The 27,790-nt window shown below is 40.2% G+C and overlaps 3 protein-coding genes across 3 annotated transcripts; 2 read left to right on the forward strand and 1 right to left on the reverse strand.

Moving 5' to 3' along the window:
- Positions 1 to 331: 331 nt before the first annotated feature.
- On the reverse strand, positions 332 to 12,178 carry mob1a (MOB kinase activator 1A). Its single transcript, XM_034091526.1, has 6 exons — positions 12,024 to 12,178; positions 10,264 to 10,430; positions 9,139 to 9,232; positions 6,362 to 6,495; positions 3,999 to 4,162; positions 332 to 2,196 (listed from the first exon to the last, which is right to left on the reverse strand). Exons 1-6 carry the CDS (start codon positions 12,035 to 12,037, stop codon positions 2,119 to 2,121), a joined length of 651 nt encoding a protein of 216 aa, XP_033947417.1. The 5' UTR covers positions 12,038 to 12,178; the 3' UTR covers positions 332 to 2,118.
- A 2,013-nt stretch (positions 12,179 to 14,191) lies between these two features.
- Positions 14,192 to 20,090, forward strand: mthfd2 (methylenetetrahydrofolate dehydrogenase (NADP+ dependent) 2, methenyltetrahydrofolate cyclohydrolase). Its single transcript, XM_034090934.1, has 8 exons — positions 14,192 to 14,371; positions 16,112 to 16,296; positions 16,424 to 16,546; positions 16,758 to 16,910; positions 17,003 to 17,110; positions 17,189 to 17,281; positions 19,244 to 19,369; positions 19,459 to 20,090. Exons 1-8 carry the CDS (start codon positions 14,292 to 14,294, stop codon positions 19,605 to 19,607), a joined length of 1,017 nt encoding a protein of 338 aa, XP_033946825.1. The 5' UTR covers positions 14,192 to 14,291; the 3' UTR covers positions 19,608 to 20,090.
- A 2,147-nt stretch (positions 20,091 to 22,237) lies between these two features.
- On the forward strand, positions 22,238 to 27,712 carry arl6ip4 (ADP-ribosylation factor-like 6 interacting protein 4). The gene is made up of 5 exons (XM_034090935.2): positions 22,238 to 22,534; positions 24,223 to 24,588; positions 26,736 to 26,853; positions 27,002 to 27,071; positions 27,154 to 27,712. Exons 1-5 carry the CDS (start codon positions 22,381 to 22,383, stop codon positions 27,208 to 27,210), a joined length of 765 nt encoding a protein of 254 aa, XP_033946826.1. The 5' UTR covers positions 22,238 to 22,380; the 3' UTR covers positions 27,211 to 27,712.
- The last annotated feature ends 78 nt before the right edge of the window (positions 27,713 to 27,790 follow it).

Consider the following 27,790-nt stretch of genomic DNA (forward strand, 5'->3'; position numbering starts at 1 on the left):
CTACCCCTTATGTCAACTTGTCTGTATACAATATATATATTATGTTCATATATGTTTTTGAATAAATAAAGGAAGAAAAAAACGATTTCGTATGTTGGGTTTGACTTCCTGTCTGCTGCGGAAGTGGGTGACTTGGTGTCTCTGTTTTGGTATTTGTGTCAAAGTTCATTATATATTCTAGCCTCACAGAAGTTGTCTGACGTGATATTTCTTCATCCATTGCACAGTGGACTCATTTGATTTGTTACAGAAGGATTGTAATCAATGTTACACGCCGTTTCATATCAATGTCTGACTTCCACACCTTCAGTACACAGAATTAAAAACACTATTGTCCTTACAGTGTTTATTAAGCTTTTCATCTTCCAATACTGTGTCAAATCAGACATTTACATTTTTATAAAGGCACAGTTTTGTTCAGAAAAAAAACACTGATTTTATTTACAGCCAATGTTCGGACGCACACATCCTACAACTCCTGCCAGTCAAAAGGACCCCCAATAATTGGACCATTTTGTAAATATATAAAACTTTCAAGCCCTTGTTCTTTATTCAAAAATGTAAAATCAACTATTTATTTTACAGTTTAATATGAAATGTAACTCCACGCCATCGGTTTAAAAACTAAATAGTGAGAAAAAGCAAAACATTAACACTAGTTATATATCCAAATATTATCTCAGAAATAACTTGGCCTGGTAAAAATATATTGATATGCTTATACATGATGAATTAAATGGTTGCTGGCTGGATCTTTTTTACCAAGCAGCTAGAGGACCTAAACATATTTTCACATTGTTGAAAGGCTTTCAACATCTTGAAAAGTAAACCAGTATAAAATAAACAAATGAATGGTTCCTGCTGATGCATCAAGTTATAAAACAGCATTTAATTGGTTAAATGATTGTCTGAAATGAATTGATGTCCAAACAGGAAGGATGTTATGGATACATTTCCTTGCTCAAAGTTTGCCAAACAATTTATAGGAATACTCTCTGCATTTGTTTGTGAAATGATGGCATATCAAACAGCCCTGCTGTTGTAGCCACAGTTAAAAGACAATGACACATGCACAAAGACTCAGAACGACATATGTGGAAAAACTACATATAACTTAAGTCACTTCATGATCATGCACAGGTCACATGATTATTGCTTTATTTTACAATCTAGGGGGGAATTATTTAGTGAAACCAATAGTACCACCATTGAACAATCAAATATGCAGAGTTCTACACATTTTCGGCACCACTTAAAACAAACTAAACATATTAGACTATCTTTGCTCCACAGGATGATTTTCACTCACTTTATGGGGTCATGTTTGCAAAAGCCATACATGGCTTTAACACCATATCTAGCATTAGGTCCTTTCATTAAGAAAACTGCCAAAAAAATGTGCAAAAACCCAACATTGTGATTCCAAATTGAAATAGCTAGTGCAATTTGATGGTGTTTTTTTCAAGCGCTATCTGCGCATCTCTTCACATGTAACTTTGTCAAAAGGAAATAATATTAGCATTTTTGGGATATGAAATAGACAACCGCCTTGAGCTACATCATATTCTGGTGCTTTTTGTGCCCGTCTTCATAGTAGACTGAGAACACCCGATACATAATTGTCAGGCTGTGTTCATCAGAGACCCGTTTACTCTCCACAGTCACTCTAATGATAGACATCTAAAACATACTGGGATATTTGTTCAGTCTCTGTAATAACTATAGCTACAAGTTACCAAAAAAAGAAAATGGCCTATCAATAACTAGAAAGTGTTTAGACAATTAAAACACTGTTAACCCTCTTCTGAAGAAGCTGGTTTTCACTTTATCTTCCAAATGTCCAATAAAGAATTCATTAGGTTGCTCGTTAACCAGTCCTTTAAAAAAAAAAAAAAAATCTTTCTGCACTACACTATCAAGAGTGGCCAAATAGGAGAAAAGGGCTCAAAGACAGCGTTATAGACAACAGAGGGAATAAAAGGAGAAGTACAGTACAAATGTTCATGAAGGAAGAAGGCACAGATTTTAAGAGTTGAGACTAGAAGTCATAAAAGTAGCAGAAGTCACAGAAAGGGACAAAGGAGGAAAAATAAAAGGTTTTAAAAATGGATGAAATGTCTATCTGTCCTTGGATCCAAGCTTCTCAATCAAGTCCTGCAGTGGAGCGAGCTCTCGCCTGTCGATGAGGTTGAACTCCTACAAGAAAAAAACATTCAATATCTGATAAATTCACATTATATGTTTAAGCTGCACATACACAACTAGTGTTGTAATTGTCCCAAAGTTAAGTGCAAAAGAAGCAGAAGCATTGACATGTTTGGAGGCCAATGCCTAAAACTTAATTAGTGTTAACTTACAATATTTTAGTTCAACTAGGCACAACTCAAATCATTTAACCCAGGGGTGTCCAAACTACGGCCCGGGGGCCAAATGCGGCCTGCGGACCTTTATGAATCGGCCCTCCGCAAATTAAAAAAGTATAAGGAAATATGGCCAGCAAATGAAACTTCTGCTTGTCTTATATTTTACTTCTTAAACATATATGTTCAAATATATTACACAGTAGTATTCATGTGTTAATAAGCCCAATGTCAAATAAATTCAGTCGATTAAAGTTGAAAACATGTTCTAACAAATCTAAGTTGATGAGAAAAAACCCAATAACACATGTCAGAACAAGCTTGAAATACACCCTTCATATTTCCTCTTATTATAATCAATCTGACGCTTCTGTTTTAAGGAATGAGCTGCCACCACAACACATGAAACCCTATTGACAGCTGAGATGTCGTTTCTTTCTTAGAAAATGTTCAAGTATCAAGAATAATTGACTTACATTGGATTGATTTTTCCAACTTATAACTGAACGTATGAGGCAATATACCTCGAGGGAGCGGCCCAGCCCTTCCAATATTTTTCTGTAAGTGGCACTCAAAGTTTGGACACCCCTGCTTTAACCCATCACACATGCAAGCGTCCTCGTTCGCCATGTTAGACCTTCAATCTGGGAAATAGTCAAATGTATCCATTTGTTGAAGTAACCAAGTAACTCTAAAGCATAAGTCAGTATTTGGCAGAAGAATCCACGCTGACTCTGTTCCAACATGACAGGACTGTTGCAGATACAAATGCACGATATTATTCACAGCCACATCCCATGAAAAGATGTCTTGTTATTTTGTTCTGAGCAAAGAAGGAGAACAGTTATTTCATTAAGTGATAACAAATATGTATATTATATGTTCATTTTATAGTTATTTATCACTTTGATTTTATCCTTAATCGTTTTAATCTGTGCTGTCCTGTTTTTTTTCAATCTTACCCTGTTGCTGTTAAACTACTGCATTCCCCCACTGGGATTGATAAAGGTCCATCTTATCTTAAACATTGACCCTTTAATACATGTAGTGTTGTTTGATAGAATAGAATAGAATAGAATGGGAGGGATGAACCCCTCTGTAATGGTCACACATGCAGAGAGCACACAGTGAAAGTTGTTCTCTGCTTTTAACCCATCCCAGTACCAGGAGTCTAGTACTAGGAGCAGTAGGCAGCTATTGTACAGCGCCCAGGGAGCAATGGGAGTGGGGGGGTTAGGGGGTTGTCCGGTGCCTTGCTCAAGGGCACCACGGCAGGGCAGGAGGTGAACTGGGACCTCTCCAAGTAGCAGTCCACACTCCATACTTTAGGTCTGGTCGGGGACTTGAACCGGCGACCCTACGGCTCCCAGTCCAAGCCCCCACTGACTGAGCCACTGCTTGCAAATGCTGTTAGTTGTGCCTGATTAAACAAACATATGACTTGACTCGTTTTAACATATGAGCAATATTACAGAAATGTTACTAGTTCCTGAGAAGTCAGAACATGTTTTATGGTAATATGACTCAGGACTGCAATTCAAACCTGTAACATGTCAAATGGGAAGAGCATATATGGATTGCAGGGCTTGAGAAAGAAAAGCAGTGATTTGATCCTTTTTTATAGCAGAATAATCTCACCTGAACGAAAAAAATGAAGTGCTTGAAAGAGGTGTTGAGGTGGGCCTCCTCCTGCAGCTGCATCACGGAGTCAAAATGTTGGTGGTAGATGTGAGCGTAAACCCTGAACAGACGCTTCAGGATGGTTTTGGCCACGGACATGAAGTTCTTGGGGAAGGGAACTCCTGTGGGACAAAGCACAGTGGAAAACAATGATGTCAAGAAAAGAGCTTGTGTGTTGTAATCAAAAAGCGAGCATGTGGATAGACAGTATTAGAAAAGGCTGCAGAGAGGAGATGCAGAGCAGCCAGACCGTATTGTCCCCATTCGGTTACATTTCCTCTGCACTGCTCCACTTCAACTTGTTATTAAACACTCAATAGGAGATTAAATGCAACAACGTTCAGTTTTAATATTGAACATTCACATTACGACACTGTCCATTTTATTTAATTGCAGTCTTATTATACCCCAACATTTAGCATTATGTTGCAACATGTTGAACTCTTTGACACATTATCTGATGTCATCTTCACTTCTGGTTTGTTTTGGGGCTTTCTGCCTCAGTCTGATCTGCAGCATGTGAGGCACATGATCATTTGGAGTGAAGTCAGGTCACTGGCTTTGACAGTCAACAACATTAACTTTGTGTTCCCTTGGTTGCCTTATCTTGCCTCAAAACGATGCAGAGAAACTAGTCCATGCATTTGTTACTTCTAGGCTGGATTATTGTAACTCTTTATTATCAGGGAGTACCAAGAAGTCAGTCAAGTCGCTTCAGCTTGATTCAAAATGCTGCAGGCTCGTGTACTAACCAGAGTTAGGAAAAGGGACCACATTACTCCTGTTCTGGCTGCCTTACACTGGCTCCCTATAGAACACAGGATAGAATTTAAAATTCTTCTTCTCGCCTACAAAGCCCTTAATGGGCAGGCGCCATCTTACCTTAAAGAACTCATTATACCCTACTGTTCTACTAGGGCATTGCGTTCCAAGAATGCAGGGTTGTTGGATGTTCCTAGAATCTCTAAAAGTACAGTGGGAGCCAGAGCCTTTTCTTATCAAGCTCCACATTTATGGAATCAGCTTCCAGTTTGTGTTCGGGCGGCAGACACCCTATCCGTTTTTAAGAGTGCGCTTAAGACCTTCCTTTTTGATAAAGCTTATAGTTAGGGCTGATTAGATTCAGCCCCTAGTTTTGCTGAAATAGGCTTAGTTTCTCGGGGGACACTTTACTTCTTCCTTCTCTCTGTCTGTACCTGTGTACTCTCATGTTCCGATTAACCCAGCTTCCCCAAAGTTCTTTCTTTTTGGTGTCTATATACGCTGGGATCCGGAGTCATGGATGATCCTGCGGTCCTGTGTCCTGGATCGCGAGCGCTGGATCTTGAGCCGTGGATGGATGGATATCCTCGTGGATTCATCTTTCTATTATACACATGCATTTCCAAACATTTGGACTACCTATGTTGCAAATGTATTATCTTTTCAATTTACACACGGCATCTATTGCACGTCTGTCCGTCCTGGGAGAGGGATCCCTCCTCTGTTGCTCTCCCTGAGGTTTCTCCCATTTTTCCCTTTAAACTGGGTTTTCTTTGGAAGTTTTTCCTTGTACGATGTGAGGGTCTAAGGACAGAGGGTGTCGTATTGTCATACTGATATTCTATACACACTGTGAAGACCACTGAGACAAATGTAACATTTGTGATATTGGGCTATATAAATAAACATTGATTGATTGATTGATTGATTGATTGATTGATTGATTGATTGATTGATTGATTGATTGATTGATTGATTGATTGATTATCTTTATGTTTAGGACCATTGTAGGGCTGCTCGATTATGGCACAAATCATAATCACGATTATTTTTGGTCAATAATTGATATCACGATTATTAAAGGATTATCCATTTACTTTGAAAACATCCATTTATTGAAAAAGAAAATGTGAACAGTATGTTTTTAACAGTTGATTACCCTGAACTTTAAGTATAATTGAACTGAAAAAACTATTAAAAAAACAAAACAATTACATTTCTTTATTTTTTCAATAAAAATTAATAATCGTTTTAATTCGATTACGTTGTTTTCGTAATCGAGATTAAAATACGATTAATTGCACAGTCCTAGATCATCGTTCTGCTGCTTGGGCTCAACCGAATAGTTTGTAGCTTCATAACATTCATAATGTTGACATTCAAGCATTGTTGAGTCCAAACATACAAATATATTGAAGGAAGATACATGTAACTATTTCAAATATTCACAACATACAGGTTTATGGGACAGGGATGTATGCAATAACTTGCTGCTGCTAAACACTGTCGTTTGTTCCCTAACTGCTGAAAATGAAGATGCCTTGTTAATCATAACTCACCGATCTTGGAAGGGAAAAGTGTCTCATCATCCAGTTGATCCTGCACCCAGGTCATCAGGTAGTCGATGTATTTGGGGGCGGAGCATTTGATGGGCTTCTTAATATTGGTGCCATCAGCCCAGTGATACTCATACCTGCAGAGAAACAGATCGCCACCTCTTGTTATACTGACTTATTTCACGACAGCAAACTTCCATAAAGGACGTGTAAATTAAAGCTCTTTGTTCAACATGCACTTATTCTGCCTTTCTGTCAAAACATAACATCATCTAGAGGTGAGATCACAAAAGAGCAGGACAGGGGAAATGCAAATGTAGCAACAATCCTATTCTTGATTCTTGACTATGTCAACAGGAAGTGAACCGCCGTCTCTTCCTCCCGATTACAGACTGAACACAGACAGTCTTGGCAGGAGAGGGGAAAGAGGAAGTTCCACATCTAGACTCTAACCAAACAGCCTCAACAGGGACCACACGCCACGTTTAAATCCTGTTTCCTCATTCGAATGCATTTTAATATCATACACTTTAGCTGTCTTAGCCACTGACAATCTGAATCTATAGTTTGGTTCTTCATGGTGTGAATTAAAGGTCCTTTCCCAATTCTGGCTGAGATAAGGTTTTACCAATATACCAGATATATACAAACATGTCTCTGAAGTGCTCCAAGCACAAAACAGATCATTGTAGCATTACCCATAATCCCCTCTGTTTCAGCCCTGTTTCCAAAGTGCTGATTCTCTGTCTGTTACTTTAGATGAAAATAAGGAGCCCCTCCCCACGCCCCTCTGAGAGAGATTTGGTTACAAAGAACACAATGGTGCTCTAGGAGGAGATTCAGGTGATAAGGTGATAAGGGGGGGGGGGGGGGTACCTTGGTTGGTGATTGGCTAAAAAGCTAAAAAATCGTTATGACATCATAAAGTGGCCAAAATCTGATCAGCTCGATTTCAGACAGGTTTTTATAGAAATGGATCAGGACAAAAAGAGAGGGAATCTTTTTTTCTAAAGCTTCCAGAGTCTCTTTACACAGAGGGGACACATGTTCAGCGTGCACATATTACTCAGATGAGTACCAGGAGACAGCGTTTGGTACTCACCCCACACGAAGCGTGGTCCTCCTCAGTCATGTTTCCTTCACTGTCCTCTATTTACACTTCTTGCATGCTAGATGATGAAGATGATGAAGATGCACCTCCCTGTCTCTTTTTAAGCCTCCGTTTTGCTATCTCCAAAACTTGTTGCCAAAACTGTGAAGTAGTCCTTGCATTTCCTGAGGCCAAGTGGAAGGATCAAATACTAAGAAATTACCACATGACTTGAAGTCTTATCTGATTTCAGATGAGGGAAGTTACGAAGTACACTTATTCAAGTACTGTAGTTAAGAACAATTTTGAGATATTTGTACTTGACTTGAATGCTACTTTGTACTTCTACTCCACTACAGAGGTACATGGTGTACCTTTCCTCCATTACATGTATTTAATCCCTTTAGTTACTTTACAGATGTGGATGAATGATGTGAAATCTAATCAAGTGTTAAATCAGACTTTAGTTCTACCTGGAGTAAATCCACAAGCTACCCTGCAGTCTACAAAGTCATTCAAACTAGCTGCACCTTTACCAGCTTTGAGAACACTTTCATGATCAATCATTATAAAACATATCATATATTATTCTGAAATGGACCAATCTGCACAACGACTACTTTTACTGTCGCTACTTTCACTATATTTTGATGAGAATACTTTTCTACTTTTACTTGAGGAACATTTTGAATGTTACTCAAGTAATACTTTTACTGTAACAGAATATTCCTACACTCTGGTACTTCTACTTTGACTCAAGTACAAGCTCTGAGTAACTCTTCCATTAAACCCTGAGTAAGTTTGCAACTGTGTGTTTTACTCCACTTTGTTGTAGATAAAACTGCAGCAGCTTGACCACAGAGCGTGAACGTTGTGATCAGCTGATTTTGCGCAGTTCTCCAGTGTGTGCGCGGGGCACAGAGTGTGCGCGGGGCACAGAGTGTGCACACTCTCCCACTGCAGCCAGTTGGCGGAGTTTTGGCACGATTCTGTTGTTCATGCCGACGTTAACCCTGCCTGTGCACACGGCGACCAACTCTGTGGTCCAGTGATCTAAGCCTCTGCCTCCTGTAAAGCTTCACAGGTCCGTCAGGTATGTCCTGCGCGGCTCGCCCAGCACAGTCATAGAAAGTCTGAAGATTTTTTGCAGGGAGCGAAACGGCAACGTAGCTGCTTAATGTCTTTGTTTTTTTTACATGTCATTACATGTCCCTTGTTAGACACTTTTATCCAAAGCGACTGACATACATTCAATACTGTGGACAATCCCCACAGGAGCAATGTTGGGTGAAGTGTCTTGCCCAGGGACAGAACGACATGCTGACTGCAGTGGGACTCGAACTTGCTGATTCAAAGTCCAGCACACTATCCACTGAGCCACAGCCTCCCATGTCTAGTAGTTTACTCCATTGAGTGTTGACAAGAAACACGTGTAGACGAAATATGTGTTTTGTTTTGAGGTACGCAAAGGCGCATAGTGACACAAGGGACGTTACACAATTCAGATTTGTGCCGCGCATGCGTACCAGTTATGTGCACCCCTGCACATGTTTATGTATAAAAGACATGAAAGAGTGGATTTTGCATAATAGGTGACCTTTAAGATGAAGGTGATTTTGACCTTAATGTGGCATTATTAAAACCGTTACTTAATAGATGCATGCAGGAAAAGGACAGTGTTGGCTGTTACCTCGGTCCAGCAGACATCACGGAGCAGCTGGTCTCTGTGCAGAACTCAGTGATGGTGCCGTACAGCATGTTGATCTGGTTGAAGAAATCCACCGCTGAAAGAAAGTGCTAAAAGTATTAATGTTGTCTAGAAAAGTTCATGCTCATAACAATAAACAACTAAATAGCGTCACCTTATTTACATTTGGTGGTTTTCTCTAGTCTTTTTATACAATGTAGACAGTATGTGACCAGCAATTCAAAATACACCATCTGTAACTATACTTTTACAACAGTTTACAACTTGGTTATGTTTGTATACACTAAGTACATATAATTATCATTAAGCACATAGGTTTACCTTCCTGTTGAATGAATAGGATCTTCTTTTACTTTTGAATACATATTTAATGAGCATTGTTGGAGTTGGAGTTGCAGTTGGAGGGAACCTGAAACCTAAGATGTATGTTTCCAAAGACATTACATTACATGTCACTTGTTAGACGCTTTCATCCAAAGCGACTTACATACTCAGTACAGTGGGCAATCCCCACAGGAGCAATTTGGGGTGAAGTGTCTCAGGGACACAACGACATGCTGACTGCAGAGGGACACAAACTTGCTATCCCCTGATTCAAAGTTCAGCGCACTATCCCACTGAGCCACAGCCTCCATAAAGACTCCAATCCTGTTTTGCATATGATAGATAAAGAACTACAACTTGTATCTAGTTGTTGTTTCTCTATTTAACACAAGGTACAAGTATGGTCTAGTGTAAAACTAATCATGTGAATACAACAAAACATAAAAACATTTACGCATGTGTGTATGCTCTATTTTCGCAAGGCTTTTATTCCTAGACAGTGTAGACAGTGTAGCTATGACAATGAAAATATTAGGTCACAGGCTGCTCCAACAGTGCAACAACAATAAAACAGATAAAATAGTACAGGTAAATTAAATAAAACACTGAAATAATACGAAGAAAAGGCAGAGTTGGAGAGGAGCCAAAGACACGACAGCCCTCATCACCGGCGCCATCTTCTTTTCGGAACATTATGTTTAGATATTTTAAATTGTGGTTTCTGGACTGACTTATGTTATCTTATAAATAGCTTTATTTAATTTTTTGCATTTAACAACTCACTGTTGACAGCGATCCACTCATTGAGATCCTCTCCCTCAGGCAGCATGACGGCCTGCCTCAGGTTCCCACTGCCCAGCGTGGCCTCGGCATGTTTCAGCAGCTCGTACTGGTGGGAGCCCTCTGGGATGTTCTTCTTCGGCTTGAAAGTCTTGGATGAGCGATTGCCACTGCAGAGAAACAAAAGCGGAGCTGAGCAGTTGTCATGTGACACGTTTGAAAGGCTTGTGGAGGAGTAGCTGCTCCTCTTGGGCCTCCACATGTGAGGATCCTTCCTGTGAGCTTTGAGCAATCAGCAGCTGACATTATAGCAAACGTCATAGTGAAATGACTCAAAATGGCCTTAAGATGCTAGGTTAAGTGTTTTTAGTTGTCTTGACTAATGTAACACTATAAATTGGCCAACCAAATACAGACATGACATGTGAAAACTTCAGACCGTGCAGAATGCTGTTTCTGGGGTTTTAATCATAAATATAATGAGAGGTTATATAAAAGATAAGATGTACTTTATTGATCCATAATTGGGAAATGTTTTTGTTGCAGCAGCATGTAAAACAAAGTATTGCACATAACTAAGAATAAGTAAGACATTTTAGTAAGTAGTAAGACATTTTAAACTATACAATATACACGTCTCAAAATAGCAATTAAAACAGAACTGAAAATATAAAAGTTGACTGTAAAAACATCTGTAAACTATCAGACTTATGTTTTGTGCATCCTACAATGGCTCCCTGTATATTTAAGAATGTATTTTAAAGTGTTTATCTTAGTTTCAAGAGACACTTGAAATACAACCCCTTTTGTATCATATATCATCCATGGTTTTGATCCTTCATGATCATACACAGCCTCCCTTTTAAACTGTTGGCAAGGATGCCACAAACACGTTTGGAGATGCTACTTGTTTTGCCACAGTGCCAAAGAAGGTGGAGGACTTTGCCTTTAAATACTATCCATGCTGACTCTTTTTAATATATCCTATAACAAGCAGCTGTCCGTTTGTATCCTTTTTGATTCGATTCAATTCAATTATAAGATAATAGGAACACTCATGTTCTCCATTTCACCTTCAGGGTAGCTTTTACATATTACTCCAGTTGTAACTTAAGTGTGATTGTATTTCACATTATTAATCCAAATAAGCAAACTAAATAAAGATATTAAATACATGTAGTGGAGTAAAAGTACATTAGTTACCTCTGAATTGTAGTGGAGTAAAATTACAAAGTAGCAATACAAATGAAATACGCATGGAAAGTACAAGTACCTACCTACAAATTGTACTTAAATACAGTACTTGAGTAACTGTACTTAATTACTTTACACCACTGGTAAACAACGAGACACTTAATCACATTGTTCGACGTTTAGCAACCTCCCAACGAGGTCAGATCTGCACATTGAAACGTAATAACTTAACACGTATTGTCCTAGCCTAATTTAATGGAAAAATGATAATATCAGCTAAGTGGGCTAACCTAGCGTCAACCGTCATGCTAGCCAAGTTTGATAAAAAGTTAGTGAGTGCTGGAAACACACACATAAACACAGATGACAGATTAAGTAAAGGCGACGTATTGTAAGTTAAATACAAATGCGCTTTAAGTTAAACCTGAACGTGTTATGAATACACAGCGGTTAACGGTTGTTGTCTGTAACAGTGTCTCACTTTGACGCCAGTTACTTCCCCTGATGGAACTTCGTAGCTAACATTAACCACAACGTAACTAAGCACAATATCTGCTCATTGTACTTACAACAAGAAGCTCATCTTGGCGAAGCGGTCGTCGAAGAGCCTCGATAACAACTGTAGTTTAGTAAACAGGTATTAGTTTTACAATCACCAAGAAGGAACCACTTGTCAACGATGCCTGCTAACAGTGAGGCTAACATGAACTGCACCCTCTGAGGCTCTTCCTCTATCTCTGTAGCGGCCCGCCGGCAGACTGTCGCCCCCTGGCGGCTGCATCCGGTACTGACACTCTGCACATATTGCATCTGGTACTAAGTACTAACAACATACATCCATAATACTAACACTCTGCATCTGGTATACACTCTGCACACATAATGTATCTGGTACTACCACTCTGAACATAATGCATCTGGTAATACCACCCCCCCCCCCCATACTGTAACTGTAGAGAAATTAAGTTGTAGACCCTTGCTTTATTTTGAATTTGTCTTTTAGTTACAATAAAGAAAAGACATACACAATCGACAGTAAGTCGGTACCAGAAACCTTTACATGGCGTACCAGAGAAAGAAAAGGGGGAACAAGCTGGGTATTACATTGACAATTCCTGAGAATAGTCTGAAGCTGCCAGTCGATCGCATCGTAGACATAAACAAAAAGGCCAAGGGTTACCCACTACCAACACAAACAAAATATATCAAAAGGAGGAAAAGACTAAACTAAAACTAAATAACTGGGGATGGATTGGCAAACATCAGACACAATTAAGAATTACGCAGTCTTTACAGAGTAAAATACATAAAATATAAAGTAGTAGACACATTAACTGTGGTGTAAAGTAACTAAGTGCTTTTACTCCTACTGCACTTAAGTACAATTTTAAGAGACTTGTCCTTTACTTGAGTATGTCCATGTTATGCTTCATTATTCATCTATTACTCCACTACATTTAGTTTTCATTTAATTTCAAACCTTTATTTAACCAGATTGGTCCCATTGAGATCATAGATCTCTTTTTCAAGGGAGACCTGCAGCATATAGGTTCCACATGAAACATAAAACAATAAAGGACATTATACATTATATTTACAGGATACATAGTTATAGACATTTACAAGTGCCCATTGTATCAGCAAGCATTTCATTTAGCCTAGCTTTAAAAACATGCAGAGGAATGAGATTGCTCAGTTTCAATTCTTGCTGAAGATTGTTCCAAGCAAGTGGAGCTGCGCACATAAAAGCTGTCTTACCGAAGACAGTCCTTGCTCTTGGCACATCTAACAAGACTACATCATGTGACCTCAGACAATAGCTGCTTGCAACTCTCTGTGTTATCAGAGAGCAGATATAATACGGGAGTTTACCCAACAAAGCTTTATAGATAAACGTGTACCAATGACTGAGCCTCCGTACAGAGAGTGATGGTAAACCTGCCTTGGTATACAGGGTACAGTGATGTGCAAGCGCTTTACAATTTGTGACAAATCTCAGAGCACTGTGATATGCAGCATCCAATTTGCTTAGGTAATTGGCAGGTGCATTCATATACAACACATCACCATAGTCCAGCACAGGTAAAAAGTTCACAGTGACTAGCCTTTTCCTGGTCTCAAGCGAGAAGCAGGACTTGTTTCTGTAGAAGAAACCTAGCCTAACCCTCAGTTAAATAAACAAAAAGACAAAAAGCAAAACATGACACACAAGACAAGACAAGACATATACCTATTGGACTAATTCTTTAGGTCACAAATGTGTCAAACTATTTAAATATTTTACAAAAACATACTCATACACTGTATCTAAGTACAATGTTGAGGGACCTGTACTTTACTTGAGTATTTCCTTGGTATGCTACTTTTGACTTCCAAGCAACCACAATTAAATAGTGTACTTTTACTACATTTACGTAGTGCCTTAGGAAAAGTAATGAATAATTGTTTTTTAGTAGTAGCTACATCGTACATTCACTCGGCTACTGTACAATACAGTACCATTCTGAGGGAAGCTACTTGTGTACTTTCCCTGCCTATTTTCAGTTTATTTCCTTCACTACATGTATAATTTGAATATTACACGCCTTCTTTTTCCTCCCTGTGGCTGAAGCTTTATATATACAGTCTATGGGCTGAAGGTGCGAGTTCAGTTCAGTGGAAATGTCGAGCGTCATCGATGATGCAGTGGAGGTGTGGCAGCAGACTCAACAGTGACGCAGGGCAGGGGGAAGGGCTTTAAAGCCTCGCTTCCCCTCGCCTCTTCCTCCACAGACTCAGCTCTGTCAGCCCGGGTTGTGTGTTACGTGACCGGCCGCGGCATCTCTTCTCCCGTCAGAATGGCAGCGATCAGGACCCTCAGGAAACTGTGCCAACACTCCCAGCACCAACTCTGTAAGCTGCACACGTCCGCCCCGAGGTGAGTGCGACTCTCAATCTCTTTTCATTTGAGAGCATAATGTTCGGCGCCTTTTTTTTTTTTCTTCAAACATGAGGCGAAATATTAAATATACATGTAGATATGTTTATTACGTTTATTTCTTTAATGACCGGTCGTCTGCAGTGCTGCGTGTGCGTGGATATCACATTGTATGTTTTTGTGTGGTGGATTTGATAGATTTTGTCGGACTAAATGTTCCTACTCACATTTGTGCTGCGCCTCTGGCGGTTTGCCGGTAACATTGCAGCCGCCGACTGGCTGATGAAATAGCTCTCAGTGCTTGCAGCCAGAGGTTTGGGGACCCAGGATCCAGCTGGAGACCAAGGTGTTGCTCTTAACACAGTCAATGGTCGGAACCAGATAGAAAAGTTATGCATATCCGTTTTGTCACCCTGACATGTGATTTATATACAAATAATGTGGTATTATGAGAAGGCGAGCTCTCAAAGCAACTTTTCGTGCGAGTACTTATTGGAAACGTGCAGAGTTCAGCATGACTGATGTAAATCTAATGATCTAATGTCGCACACCCGCCTTAAAATCTCGTTTGGCCTCTGCACATGATCTGCAGATGCACATGATAGATAATCTAGTGCATTTAACATGCCATGCATTATTACCATGTATCTCAACAAAGTTACTTAAAGTAACTTTTAAATATTTTAAACACATGATTAGACATGAACTCTAAAAGCTTTTCCTTTTTTAAAAATACTCACAGCAAGAAGTTGCATGTTCAGATGGATACAATACAAACATTTATCAACAGCAATAGAAGAAAAACATACAAAAGGACAACTCTCCTCTGGTGGGTCTCAAAGAACATGGGCTATTTAGCACTACTATGGGGCAATACATTTGAAAATAGAAATGTTCCCCTCAGTAATCTGGCTTTTTGTTTAACTTCGTATGAGGGTCGTTTGCTGCTCTGTAGTCTCAACACATTTCCTTGACCCTGGTACACTGGCCCCGTAGTCATAACACCATTTGGCCCAAAGATGTGATACATTTCTGTGAGGTTTAATTAGTTATGGCAGAATAAAAGGGTGGTTGCGTCACTGTTGATGGTTCATTACTCTTCAGTTATTAACTACGGCTCTGTTTGTTGTTATATAACACAAAACCACCCTAGTTCCTCTGACATTTCGACAAAGCAAGTCAACCTGGTTCGTATACTCATACTGACTGCTCATACTTGAACTCTACAGTACAAGTGCCTCTGAAGCACATACTCTTCTATCAGGTGCAGACGGGCTGCGTCTAAATTTAGAGGCTTGAATTTATGCTCACTAAGACTGGATGGTTGAAATTACAGCTCTCTGGTTTCAAATGTCTGTTCATTGGCAAAGAGGCCAAATCCAGTTGATGAGTGACCTTAGATCAGCCCTGTGAAGATTAATAGTAGGCAAGACTGTGAAAATATTAGCTTAGTTGTCCCTGTTTATTTATATGGTTTATGAAACGTGTGGGGCCAGTTTAATAAACAAGTAAGCACTTGCAGTCTGCGTTCACACCGTACGCAATGCGATCCTTGGCTTTACATGTAATCCCGCCGCCCCCAAAACATGGCATCGCGTCCGGTCGGACTCCGGTGTGAACGCAGCATTACATTCCCCATTATTTCTGCGCCTGAATACCAGCAGAATCACAGCTTGTTTGTAAAGTAAGTTAGTGACTGTTTCTCATCTGACTCCAATCTTTCTGTATTCCAACTCTCAGACAGGAGGCGGTGGTCATCTCAGGAAGGAAACTAGCACGGCAGATTCGAGAAGAAGCCCGTGTCGACGTGGACAAAATGGTTTTAGCCGGCCACAGGAGACCTCACCTGAGTGTGGTTCTGGTGGGAGAAAATCCAGCCAGTCACTCCTACGTCCTGAATAAGACACGAGCTGCCGCTGATGTCGGTAAGAAAAACACCCACAGCCCTCATACGTATGAGTAAACAGCATTTTTTTTTTTAAAAGATAAATATAATAACAATAGAACAAGTTTCTGTGTTTTAAGTTGTTTTCTCACTGTAACCTCCCACAGGAATCTCAAGTGAGACAATTCTTAAGCAGTCAGACATCAGCGAGGAGGAGTTATTGGACCTGATCTACAAACTAAACACAGACCACCGTGTGGACGGGCTGCTGGTCCAGCTGCCTCTGCCAGGTACACAGATACTGGAAGAGAAGGATGTCAAATGGAGTAATTTGGCAGTTAGCAGATAATGTTAGACCTCAATCATTGTTTTTATTGTTAACGGTAAAACGCCTATATAAGCCTCAATAAGATGCATTTTAAAACGAAACCATCTGTTTTCTTGAACAAGACCTTTGAGATCTAGCGTCCCTGACTTTAACGTTCCTTTGTTTTCTGACAGATCACATTGATGAACGGGCCATCTGTAATGCAGTTTCCCCAACCAAGGACGTGGACGGCTTTCACGTAGTGAACGTGGGTCGCTTGTGTTTGGATCAGTCCACCATGCTTCCCGCCACTCCCTGGGGAGTGTGGGAAATTATCAAACGCACAGGTAACCACTTGCTAACTTAATAACTCTAATCCTTAGTGTTAAATGCAGCTGAGCAACTTTCTAAACCAACGATCTGAATTCTCCTCTTTTAGGTATTCCTACTATTGGGAAGAATGTTGTTGTTGCTGGACGCTCCAAGAATGTGGGCATGCCGATCGCCATGTTGCTGCACACAGACAGCCGCCACGAGAGACCCGGGGGTAGGTTACTGTGCATTTAAAGATCGAGGGTTTTAATATGCAGTATGAATACTAAGTTATACGTTATTTCTGTTGCAGGCGATGCCACGGTAACCATTTCCCACCGACATACTCCAAAGGAGCAACTCAGCCAGCACACTAAAATCGCTGATATCATTGTGGCTGCTGCAGGTTCGTCTCACCGCTTGTTTGTCTGCATCCAAAATAAACTGAAATGATTAGTGCAATACTTCCCACATAAAATTGAAATGTTATATTAATTATTCACCCCGTTACCTTGAATTCTTGAAGAAAAACTTTTCCCGCATGCCTTCTCGGTAAACGAAGAATAATTGGTCAAATGACAGTAAAACTATACAAAGACGTTTGTTTACAAACTCCCGAGTATAACCTAATAAAGTCTGATGATTTATCCCAATGCTCACTGCTTTCCAAATACAACTGGATCAATGCAAAGTGTTGATTATACTGTGTGGAAGCTATTCAGTATTTTTCACATTTATTTTTTGTGTTGTAGAATTAATTGATTTACAGCCATATTATTTAAGTTAAGTTGTGTTCCAGCTAAAATGCTTTTATTTTGAAGGTGATGGGTCAATTTGGGCACACAGCTGGGTTTATTTAAGGCAATCAGGGCACAGCAGCAGTCAGTGGGCACCGGGAAGGTATATGGTTCTTTACCAGTGTCAGGGCTGAGTTCAGCAAACATTTAAACACCTTTTGCTGTATTGTTCCCGCAAGGTGAAGCTAATAAATACCACAAAAACGTTGATGCCTTGTCTGGACAATGGATTAATAACCAACTCCTGATCTGCGTAAGATCCACTATACCTGGGGGGTATACTACGAAGCAGGATTTTCGCTTAGCCGGCTAAATTCAGGGAAAACTCGGGGTTTCCGGTCCTACGAAGCTGGTTCTCTTTTTAGCAGGCTAGATCGCCATGGTAACTTATGCTTAGCGGCTAAACTGGTCGGGACCAGGTTAGGTTGCAGGCTAAGAGCTCAACTCAGTGAAAGCACCACCTGCTGACCAATCAGAGCTCAGTGTGCGGAGTTTAAAGCGATCAAGTCATATTACAGGAGAAAGGAAATACAGAAAAGCTGCCGTTGCAGGAAAGACGGCCGGCAAAAATCACCGACTGTGTGAACGTGAAAATTAATAGAATATCACCTCCATCTTCAGAGCAATCTGACTATTATAACATTAGCGTTAAGAAAGCTTACTTAAATATCTGCCACGACATAAGTAACCGGATCAGAGTAACATTAAGTACGCGGCATATCACTTCATAATGTATCATATATCTCCTGATCTGAGTCAGCTGAGCCGTATCTGGCCGTGCAACACTCACAGTGTCACATACTGTATGCAGAAGTATTATTTTAAGCAACACATTCAGTTGACGAAACACTCGAGTCACATGTAATTAAAGTCAGATCGTGTTTTAGACGGGGCAGTGATATCATAAACCTGTTAATGTACGCATTCAAACACGTTTTCTTTTTCCAGCTGTATTCACCTTGCAGGTGCAGCTGTGTGGCTTTGATCCTGGATAAAGTGTTTAAGTCATGGATGTTTAAAGTTTAACTTCTTCATATGTCTAATATTATAGTTCACTTTTCATTCAGGAAGTATGACGCTGCGCTGTCACCCCTTTCATGTGAACACGCACTTAACTAGATAGGACACGGCTGGCTTGAGCGATCCACTTGATAACCCGCGTCGTAGTACCGTTTAGCGAGAGCGCGTATGTTTTGGATTAGGCCAACCGGCTAACTCAAACATATCCAGGTTAGGTTGAACCAGGTTTGTAGTACTGGCCCCTGGTGCCTCAGTGGCTTTTTTAAACTTTATTGTTGTTGACAAATAGCCACTACATACTGTATGAGTTGGGTGAGAGTTTGTAAACCTAGCTTTTATTATGTTTGCTGTTGTTAAATAGTTTCCCCATAGAGGCATGAAAGAGAAACACTCCCAAGAGTTCAAGGCAACGCAGGGTGATTATTTGACATACAAACGGTCATTTTGTGGGCGAAGTGCAACTTTAAAGCTTTTTTTTTTTTTTTTTTTTTCAAGTATACTGAGTTTTCTCTGTTGTCTAATATTGCTCTGTTTGTTTACCCGATCATCAGGAATTCCAAACCTCATTACCCCGGACATGATCAAAGAGGGAGCGGCAGTGATTGACGTTGGAATCAACAGAGTGCATGACCCGGTCACCGGGAAGAGCAGGCTGGTTGGAGATGTGGATTTCGAAGGTAAAAATGGAAAGCAAGCATGATCTTATTTCAGCGTGTTGGCCATCTCTGGTGTCTGTAACCTCATACCTACCTCTGTCTATATTCAGGCGTGAGGAAGAAGGCGGGATTCATCACCCCAGTTCCCGGAGGAGTGGGCCCTATGACCGTAGCCATGCTCATGAAGAACACTATCAAGGCAGCTAAGAACGTGCTGCTCTTTCCCCCGGAGAGGATCCGCATGGCGGCTGCGTCCTAATGGGTGAAAGAACATCCCTGCAACAGCAACACATTCCACCCACTCCTAAAACTACAGCCCCTCCGTTATTTTTTTTACCTGGAGCAATCCACCGAGCTCCGAGTTGCACACGGACTGGAAAGATGATAGCTCTAAGGCTCCTTGCTGCTGACATCTTTAACCTCTCCGACTTCAAATCCAGCCATGTTTAGACTGTTACATTCACTCATGCAGCTGCGGGTTCCTTGTAACAGCATTTTAAGTATTTATCATTTGCAATGTATTTCTCTGAGGTTATAAGGACAACTATTGTATTTATTACTACATTGACATAATATTTAAAAATGTTTGGAGGCCAGTTACAGTGTTTGAGGCCTGTCTGTTGTGCTACTTTAGCGATAAGGGCTAACATCATCAGGAACAAGTGTGTTTTTCAAGCTTTAAAGATTCACAATTGCCTTTGTAAAAACTTTGAAATAAATCTTGCAAATATGTTCTCACGTTGATGTTTTTTTTTATTTAAGATCGTCTCTTCATTTACGCTGTAGAGCAGTGAGCATGACGGCCCGTCCACACAGCAGCGTTAAAAAAATCTTCCATCGCTTCTGCCCATTGACTTTGAATGGGGTGACGTCACTTTGCCTCACCTTTCGCCGAACTGGATTTTCAGGATTCAAAAGTTGAGCAATGTTCAACTTTTGAAGCTGAGGTGGAAGCATCAGCCAATCAAATCCCGTTTATGCAAATCTGACAGTTTAAGCGCTAGCCAATCAAACCGCGTGCAAGCTGGGAGAGCCAGACTGCAGTTCATTATTATATTCCTGAAAATGGAGGAGACATTAGTTATTGCGGTAGCAAATCAGCCGGTTCTTTATGACCAGTAGCTAATAACTTACCGGGATACAAACCGGAGGAACCAGGCATGGAGGGAGGTGGCAGAGACAGTGGGTGAAACTGGTAGGTTTTCGCCTGTTTGGGGATTTTATATCCAGTTTACTTCGTTTTAACATTGCTATTGCTTTGTATGTCGGGGGCGGGAGATTCATGTGATTGGTTGTTGGTCGCGTTGCGCCGTGTGTATTATTATTATGCACTCAAACCAAATATAACCTACTCCTCAGTTCATGCTTCTCAGTACCAGTATTGAATAACTACATGTTCCCATCTTCACCTTTAGTACAATTTACCACCACTAGATTGTAACCTTACTTCACACCAGATGTTTTTTCTACATTATTACCCCCTTTTTAATCCATATCCTGATTTATGAACTAACTTGAAACAAAGATTTCCCACAACACCACTCTATTCCTAAAAAAGCCCTCTTAGTCTGTTTTGACTTTCTCAAATGCCCATGTTCCTCTCGGTGCAGAGGTTACAGGTCACAGTGGGAACTGAGAGCAACAGGTGGCGTCGGTGGGTTCACTGAGTTCATAGCTTTATCTTTGGACCTCTGCTTAAGATAGGACAGACCTTTCTATATCTGTTTATTTACTTTTTGACCCTTTTTGTTGCCGAAATGGAGACATTAAAAGCAGAATTAATATCATACTTTCTCTGTATACTTAACATAGCAGGAACATTGCTGTTATGTGTTTTTTGTTTTCTATTTATAAAAGAGAAAAAAAGTACTTCCAGGCAGGCGAAATTCAAAGTAATTTTAATTTTTTAAGTGCAAAGATGCAAGAATTTGTTGAATTAATCTGCTTTGGTATGTAGAATATGAGTAACATATCCATGTTACATTTGGATTTAAAGTATTATGTATACTTTCTGAGTCATCTCCCCTCATTTTAAAATACTTCTAAGTAGTGGTTAGGTTAGTTACCAATAAATAAGCATATTTAAACCATGTCCATATGCAGTGTTGGAAGAATTACTCCGATCAGAAAAGTAAAAGTACAAATCCCATGAAGTATCCACAGTGAACGCACTTGTTATGCAGAATGGATACTTTTACAGTATTTTATTGTCATGGTTATTACATTATCCTGTTTTTATACATGCATACATACATTATTGTAGTTGTACATCAATTTGGACCAAATTTAGATACTGTGTAGATTAGTAGTAAAGTGCTAAATTATATCATATCAGCATATATGTGTTACTATGTTTACAAAGTAACTAGTAACTGCGAGTGATTACATAAATGTAGGAGGAAAAAATAGGATATTCACTTCTGAAACATAGTGAAGTAGAAAGAAGCAAAACATGGAAATACTAAAGTAAATATGTAAAATATAGTGTCCATATGCTGGGTTAACCCTTGTGCTATCTTCCTATCAACTGTGCAACATAGTATACAGTACAGTGTAAATAATCAAACCTGTGTTATACATTTTAAGCAAACCTTATTCTGACTTATTACAAGTTTTACTCTTATTTTTTAAATCTATGGTTAAAAGACCTCCTTTAGACAAATTAAAATATAATTTCTGATTCAAGAAAGGCAAACATATTGACTGATTTTACTAGACTGCAGATGCCATACACTTGAATAAAACCCAAAACCTAATGAAGGTGATCATAATTGTTTTTATCGTAGTATACAGGCACGCATATAATTTTTCTGGCACTTTCATAGAACAAATCTTTAACCCGACATCGAGGACAACAGGAAGGTAGGAACTAGGAACCTTAATATTGCGCGTCCGTGTTCGTACGGACGGAAATCAAAGACGCACACACTTCCGTAAACTTACCCAGCCTTGCTGCTGTTAGACAGTTTCACATTTGAGGATCTTCATTCAGCTTCTCTGTTCGGATTGATCTCGGTTTTGTTTCCTCCGTGATGGATTGCAGCAAATCCCCTGAACGAGAAGGCCGACAGAAGAAACAAGAGAAGAAGAAGAAGCGGAAACGCTCTCACTCTTCTTCGTCTGATTCCTCGTCGTCTTCTTCCTCCAGCAGCAGGTCATCAAAGAAACCCTCTCTCAAAACCCAAGGTGAGGACTGAAAACATGTATACAAGTCTAATCCTGCTGGGAAATTAATTGTTTATGTCGATGCCGGTAAAAACACGTGTTAATATAATTTCCCCACCCCAAAAAAATCATCCTGTACAATCCTTTAAAATCAAGATATTCTACAAGATCTTTGCTAAATAAAGCTCAACTCAACATGTTTATAATCCTTATGATCTATAGTCTATCAGGGGTGTCAAACTCAAATACACAGTGGGCCAAAATAGAAAATTCGGTACTAGTCGAGGGCCGGACTGGTTCAATGTTTATTGCAAAACTTATTGAAATGAACTTATTGCACATTTTAAACCTGGAACTAACTAAGCTTAAATTATTGTCTATAAAAACAACATTAATTAATCAGTTGCATTCATTTCTTATGGCTCTATCTGCAGCTTTTCTGGAGTCATTTCTTATGATTACATTTTTCCACAGGCCAACAACAGCTTCAAAAAAACTATTTCCCTCAAAGAAAAAACAAACATGCCCTGTTGTCTCAAGAAAAAAAGTGCAGAAGGAAACATCCATTAAACTCAGTGTGCTGCTCTGTGATGCTAGCTCAAGCAGATACTTGGCATCTCATCTTGGGTGCAAGTTCATCAATGTTTGGGCTCAGGCTCTGAGCTGAGGAAACCCTCAGGATGGAGTGAAGGTGTGCGTGCAATATACCGGCGGGCCAGATCTAATAGTGATTAGAGATTATCCTGCGGGCCGAAATTAAATCCACCAAGGGCCTGATTTGGCCCCCGGGCCTTGAGTTTGACTCATGTGCTTCAGAGGAATGGTCCATAATGTTGTACGTTTTTTGGACCGATATCCAAAATTCGATTATGGCAAAAATCAATCTCGATTATTTTGGTCAATAATTGATATCACGATTATTAAAAACGATTAACCATTTACTTTGAAAACATCAATTTATTGGAGAACAGTATGTTTTTAACAGTTGATTACCCTGAACTTTAAGTATGATTAAACTGAAAAACCAATAAATAAAAAAAATCGTTTTATTTCGATTACGTTGTTTTCGTAATCGTTGCAAGCCATATTCGTAATTGCGATTAAAATACGATTAATTGAGCAGCCCTACGTATTATTGGCTTCCCCTCATTTTTTCCCCACGCCACTGATTATATTTATAATTTATTGTAAATGTATCACCGTTATGTTACCTGCTTATTATTTGAATCACTATAAGGATCCTATTATCTCATTTTTATCCATTTGTTATTTCGTTTGTCATGTATATGTTTTTTTTTTTTAAATGAACAAATAAATTACAATACATTTGGAGGCGTTAAAGGTGGGATAGGTAATTCACATAAAATAAATACATAAAATATTTCATCTCTGGAAACCGTGGCGCTGTAAAAAGCACGACCAATCATCTGAGCCGGCCCGGCTAAAGTAACTGGATGACCTACCTGCCTGTCAGCCTTCCATCTGTGCACAAACTTATCTCGTGCCCTCATTGGTCATGTGCGCGTTCGTGTGTGTTGGAGGAGGGGCTCTGTAAGGAAGTCTGAAGGAAGGGGCAGATTTTATTCAGTTGTGTACTTTCAAATTCTAGCGCACTCGAGCTGGTTTCTCCATTCTTACCTACCCTACCTTTCAACTCGAAAGAAAGTGTGTTTATCAAGTAACTCTGTTATACTTCTTGTTTCCCGTAGATGTGAAAACAGAAAAAAAGAAGCAGAAAAGAAGTTCCTCTTCCTCTTCAACGTCTTCCTCTTCTTCCTCGTCATCTTCAACCTCGTCGAGTGAGGAAAAGACAAAGAAGAAGAAAAGTAAAGCAAAGAGAAAGAAGGAGAAGAAGAAGAAGGCCAAGCTGAAGAAGCAGAAGAAGAAGTTGAAGAAGAAGGAGAAGAAGCTGAAGAAGAAGGAGGAGAAGGAGAAGAAGAAGGGGGAGAAGAGGAAGAAAGCGGAGGAGGAGAAGAAGAAAGCGGAGGTGGTGTTGCCCAGTCCTCCAGCGGAGAAGCTTCCATCTTTCCTGGAGGTTTGGCAGAGTGACGAGGGGGCGTTGGAGCTGGGACCAGGTGGGACATCACTTCAGTGTTTCTAATATATATTTTATTATAAAACGGATAAGTCAAATCAAGCAATCTGATTGGTTCTTAGCCGTGATATAATGAGCGTATATATCACGGGTAGAATTGTAGTTACTTTTCACAAGTCATGTATCCCTCCGCGTCTGAGAAACGGCTACAACCGTTACAACTGTTACATTACGTCCATTACGAAACTAATGTCGGGCCGAACCACGCCCCTTAGCTGTGATATAATGACATTATACCACGGCCTGTCGTGAGCTATTGCTTAAAGGGGACATATCATGCTATATTTGAACAATATATTGTAGGGCCATACCTATATAAAGTATATAAATAGTTTTTTTTTCAAAATACCAAACAGATCCTGCATTTTAGCCATGCCTCATTTCGCTCTATTTGCTCTTTCCAGCGCTGTTTTTGCAGGGGGCTGATTCTGTGAGCTGCAGCTGACCACGCCCCCCTGCAGGAGAGGGGAGCGTGCTTTGAGATCAGCTGCTGGGCTGTCAGAAGAGGGGGAGAAAAAGAGATCTCCGTCCTCTGTGTTTTATTCTTATAGAAGTAAGAAGAGAAGTAATGGGGCAGAAACCCTCCTTTTTACGCAGCGGTCCAGACATAGACATCAAAGGCAACACATATTCAGTTGGCAGTTACTTTGGCATTAGGGCAGGGATATCTAGATACTTCCCAAGGTTTGACATCATGAATTGTGCTACTTTTAAAGCAAGCAACGATGTTTTCAAATCTGTAATCAAAAACTATCAAAACAGTTCCTGCCGTTGCTACGCTAGTTCAAACAGTTACGGCCCGTCTACACTACAGGCGTCGAAAAATGCTTTCAACGCTTCGCCCATTCACTTGAATGGGGTGACGTAGTTGATTTTGAATCTTCGCCGAACTGCATTGTGGGGAGCGTGGCTTTGCAAGCATCGTGAGCATCAAAAGTTGAGCAATGTTCAACTTTGAACATCGCTGCACATTATCCCACATTATCCCCAAAAAAATGGAGCGGTAGTGAATCACCCGGTGCTGTATGATCAGTCTCTGTTCATCTACCGGGATACAAACCGGAGGAGCGAGGCATGGAGGGAGGTGGCAGAGACAGTGGATGAAACTGGTAGGTTTTCGCCTGTTTGGGGATTTTATATCCAGTTTACTTCGTTTTAACATTGCTATTGCTTTGTATGCCGGGGGCGGGAGATTCCTGATTGGTTGTTGGTCGCCTTGGGCGCGTGAAATCGCCAAGCCTCAGACACGCCCAGTTTCAAGATTTGTTGATGCCTGTAGTGTAGACGGGCCGTAACAACGGACTATTTTTCTTAGCGGATGCATGTCAATTTAAATCAATACAACTATTTTTTAAATCAATAAAATCATTTTCTAAATCCATAAAAGCATTTAAATTAATATTGGGAGTCATGTCGTTACTTTGTTGAGAATGTGGCCATGTAATAAGCGGGATAATGTGCAGCGATTTGGTCATTATGGGGAAAATAACACCTTCATGCCGATCTAGATTCCTCCGCTTCACGTCGGGCTCCTGATCAGCTTGTCGGTGTTCTTTTCCCCATAATGACGCGTCGCTGCACATACATATGATTATATATAGTTATTATTCATTTGTTTTAAAGCAGGAGGCGCAAACGCTTGCCTCGGGGAGGGAGAATAAACAGAAGGGCAACCATGCGCGGGAAGTCTTCTTCGCTGCTTTTGTGGCAGACTACAGCGCCACTTACAGGCCTGGCATATGTACTACAGCGTCTCCAGCGCTTTCGAGCGGCAATGGCCGGCCATGGCCCAACCTCTCATTCTCCTGATAGGTGGAGAATTGACCACTAAGCGGAGCACCCCTTTTGTGACGTAGAAAATAATTCAAGTCTGGATCAGATCCGTTACAGCCCTTTTTCTTTTTTTGAGATTTGGGTATAGAGGAAAAGAGAGAGGGTTGTATTTTTGACACTTTGTGAGTTCCCTGACACACCGGGGACACATATTCATGTATAAAAGACATACAAGAGTCACTCATGTATGTGTGCAATAGGTCCCCTTTAAATAGACCCTCTGGTTGATGAAGTTATATGGAATGATCAGATTTAAGACAAAAATATCGTATTTTTCTCCATTTTCCTCCGCAGTGATGACGGATGAGCAGAAAGCCCGGCTGGCCACCAAGAGGCCCCTCACTAAAGAAGAGTACGACGCCCGGCAGAGCGTGATCCGCAAAGTGGTCGATCCAGAAACAGGACGCACCAGGTGAGCCCGAGCTGAAGAGTACTATTAGAATCATTCACAATCGACAACAATGAAGTGTAAGGGAGCAGTTCACCTGGGGCGATCAAACACCTCCATCTCAGTCTTAAAGCCAAGTCACCACCCTTTAAAAGTTATTATGTTCTTTCAGATTGGTGAGAGGAGAAGGGGAGATCATAGAGGAGATGGTCACAAAAGATAGACACAAAGAAATCCACAAGGTACGAGAGAAATGTCCAATTTGAAACTGTGTGCAATAAGTGTTCCCTCATGTCTAACAGTGAACTTCCATGTGTCCCATAGCAATCCACCAAGGGAGATGGGAACGCCTTCCAGAAGAAACTGGGAATCAACAGGTAGAAGAAGCCCTGATGTTCCTCGGGAGTAAAGCCTCAATAAGCTGAATCTGATATAATTCGCCTCTGCCAGTTTACTGTAGTGTACATGTGCCGGCACGTAATGAACACTAAAGAGTGAACATTGCCTACATTACGACCTCCAGGGAAATCCAGCTTCTCGTATTGATTTGCCTGTTTTAATCTGTGCTGGAGTTTTATTTTAAGTCTACTGAAATCTCCAAAAGAAACTGTCCTAAATAGTTTGATAATTCGCTGATTATTGCTTATTTATTCATCTCCTTGTTTTAAAGCATTTTGTCGAGTAAGTCCGTTACTCAGATGATTTGTGACTTCAAACAGTCTGACCAATCAAATATTTGTTTAATTAAACTGATTAATGTTGCAATTTTTTTTTTTTTAATGTCAAGCATCCTTCCTGACTATTTTACATATTGTGGTTCTCTGAACAAATCTGTATTTGTGTAACTTTTTCCAGAGAAATAAAAGTTATTTTCTTAACTATATCAATGCTCCTTTATTTGAATGATCCAGGTCATTGATGCTGAACCAAGTGACTCCACAGACAGTGTTGTGAAAAAAGG

Source organism: Pseudochaenichthys georgianus, chromosome 9, assembly GCF_902827115.2.
Source record: "Pseudochaenichthys georgianus chromosome 9, fPseGeo1.2, whole genome shotgun sequence".
In the NCBI taxonomy this organism is placed as follows: Eukaryota; Metazoa; Chordata; class Actinopteri; order Perciformes; family Channichthyidae; genus Pseudochaenichthys; species Pseudochaenichthys georgianus.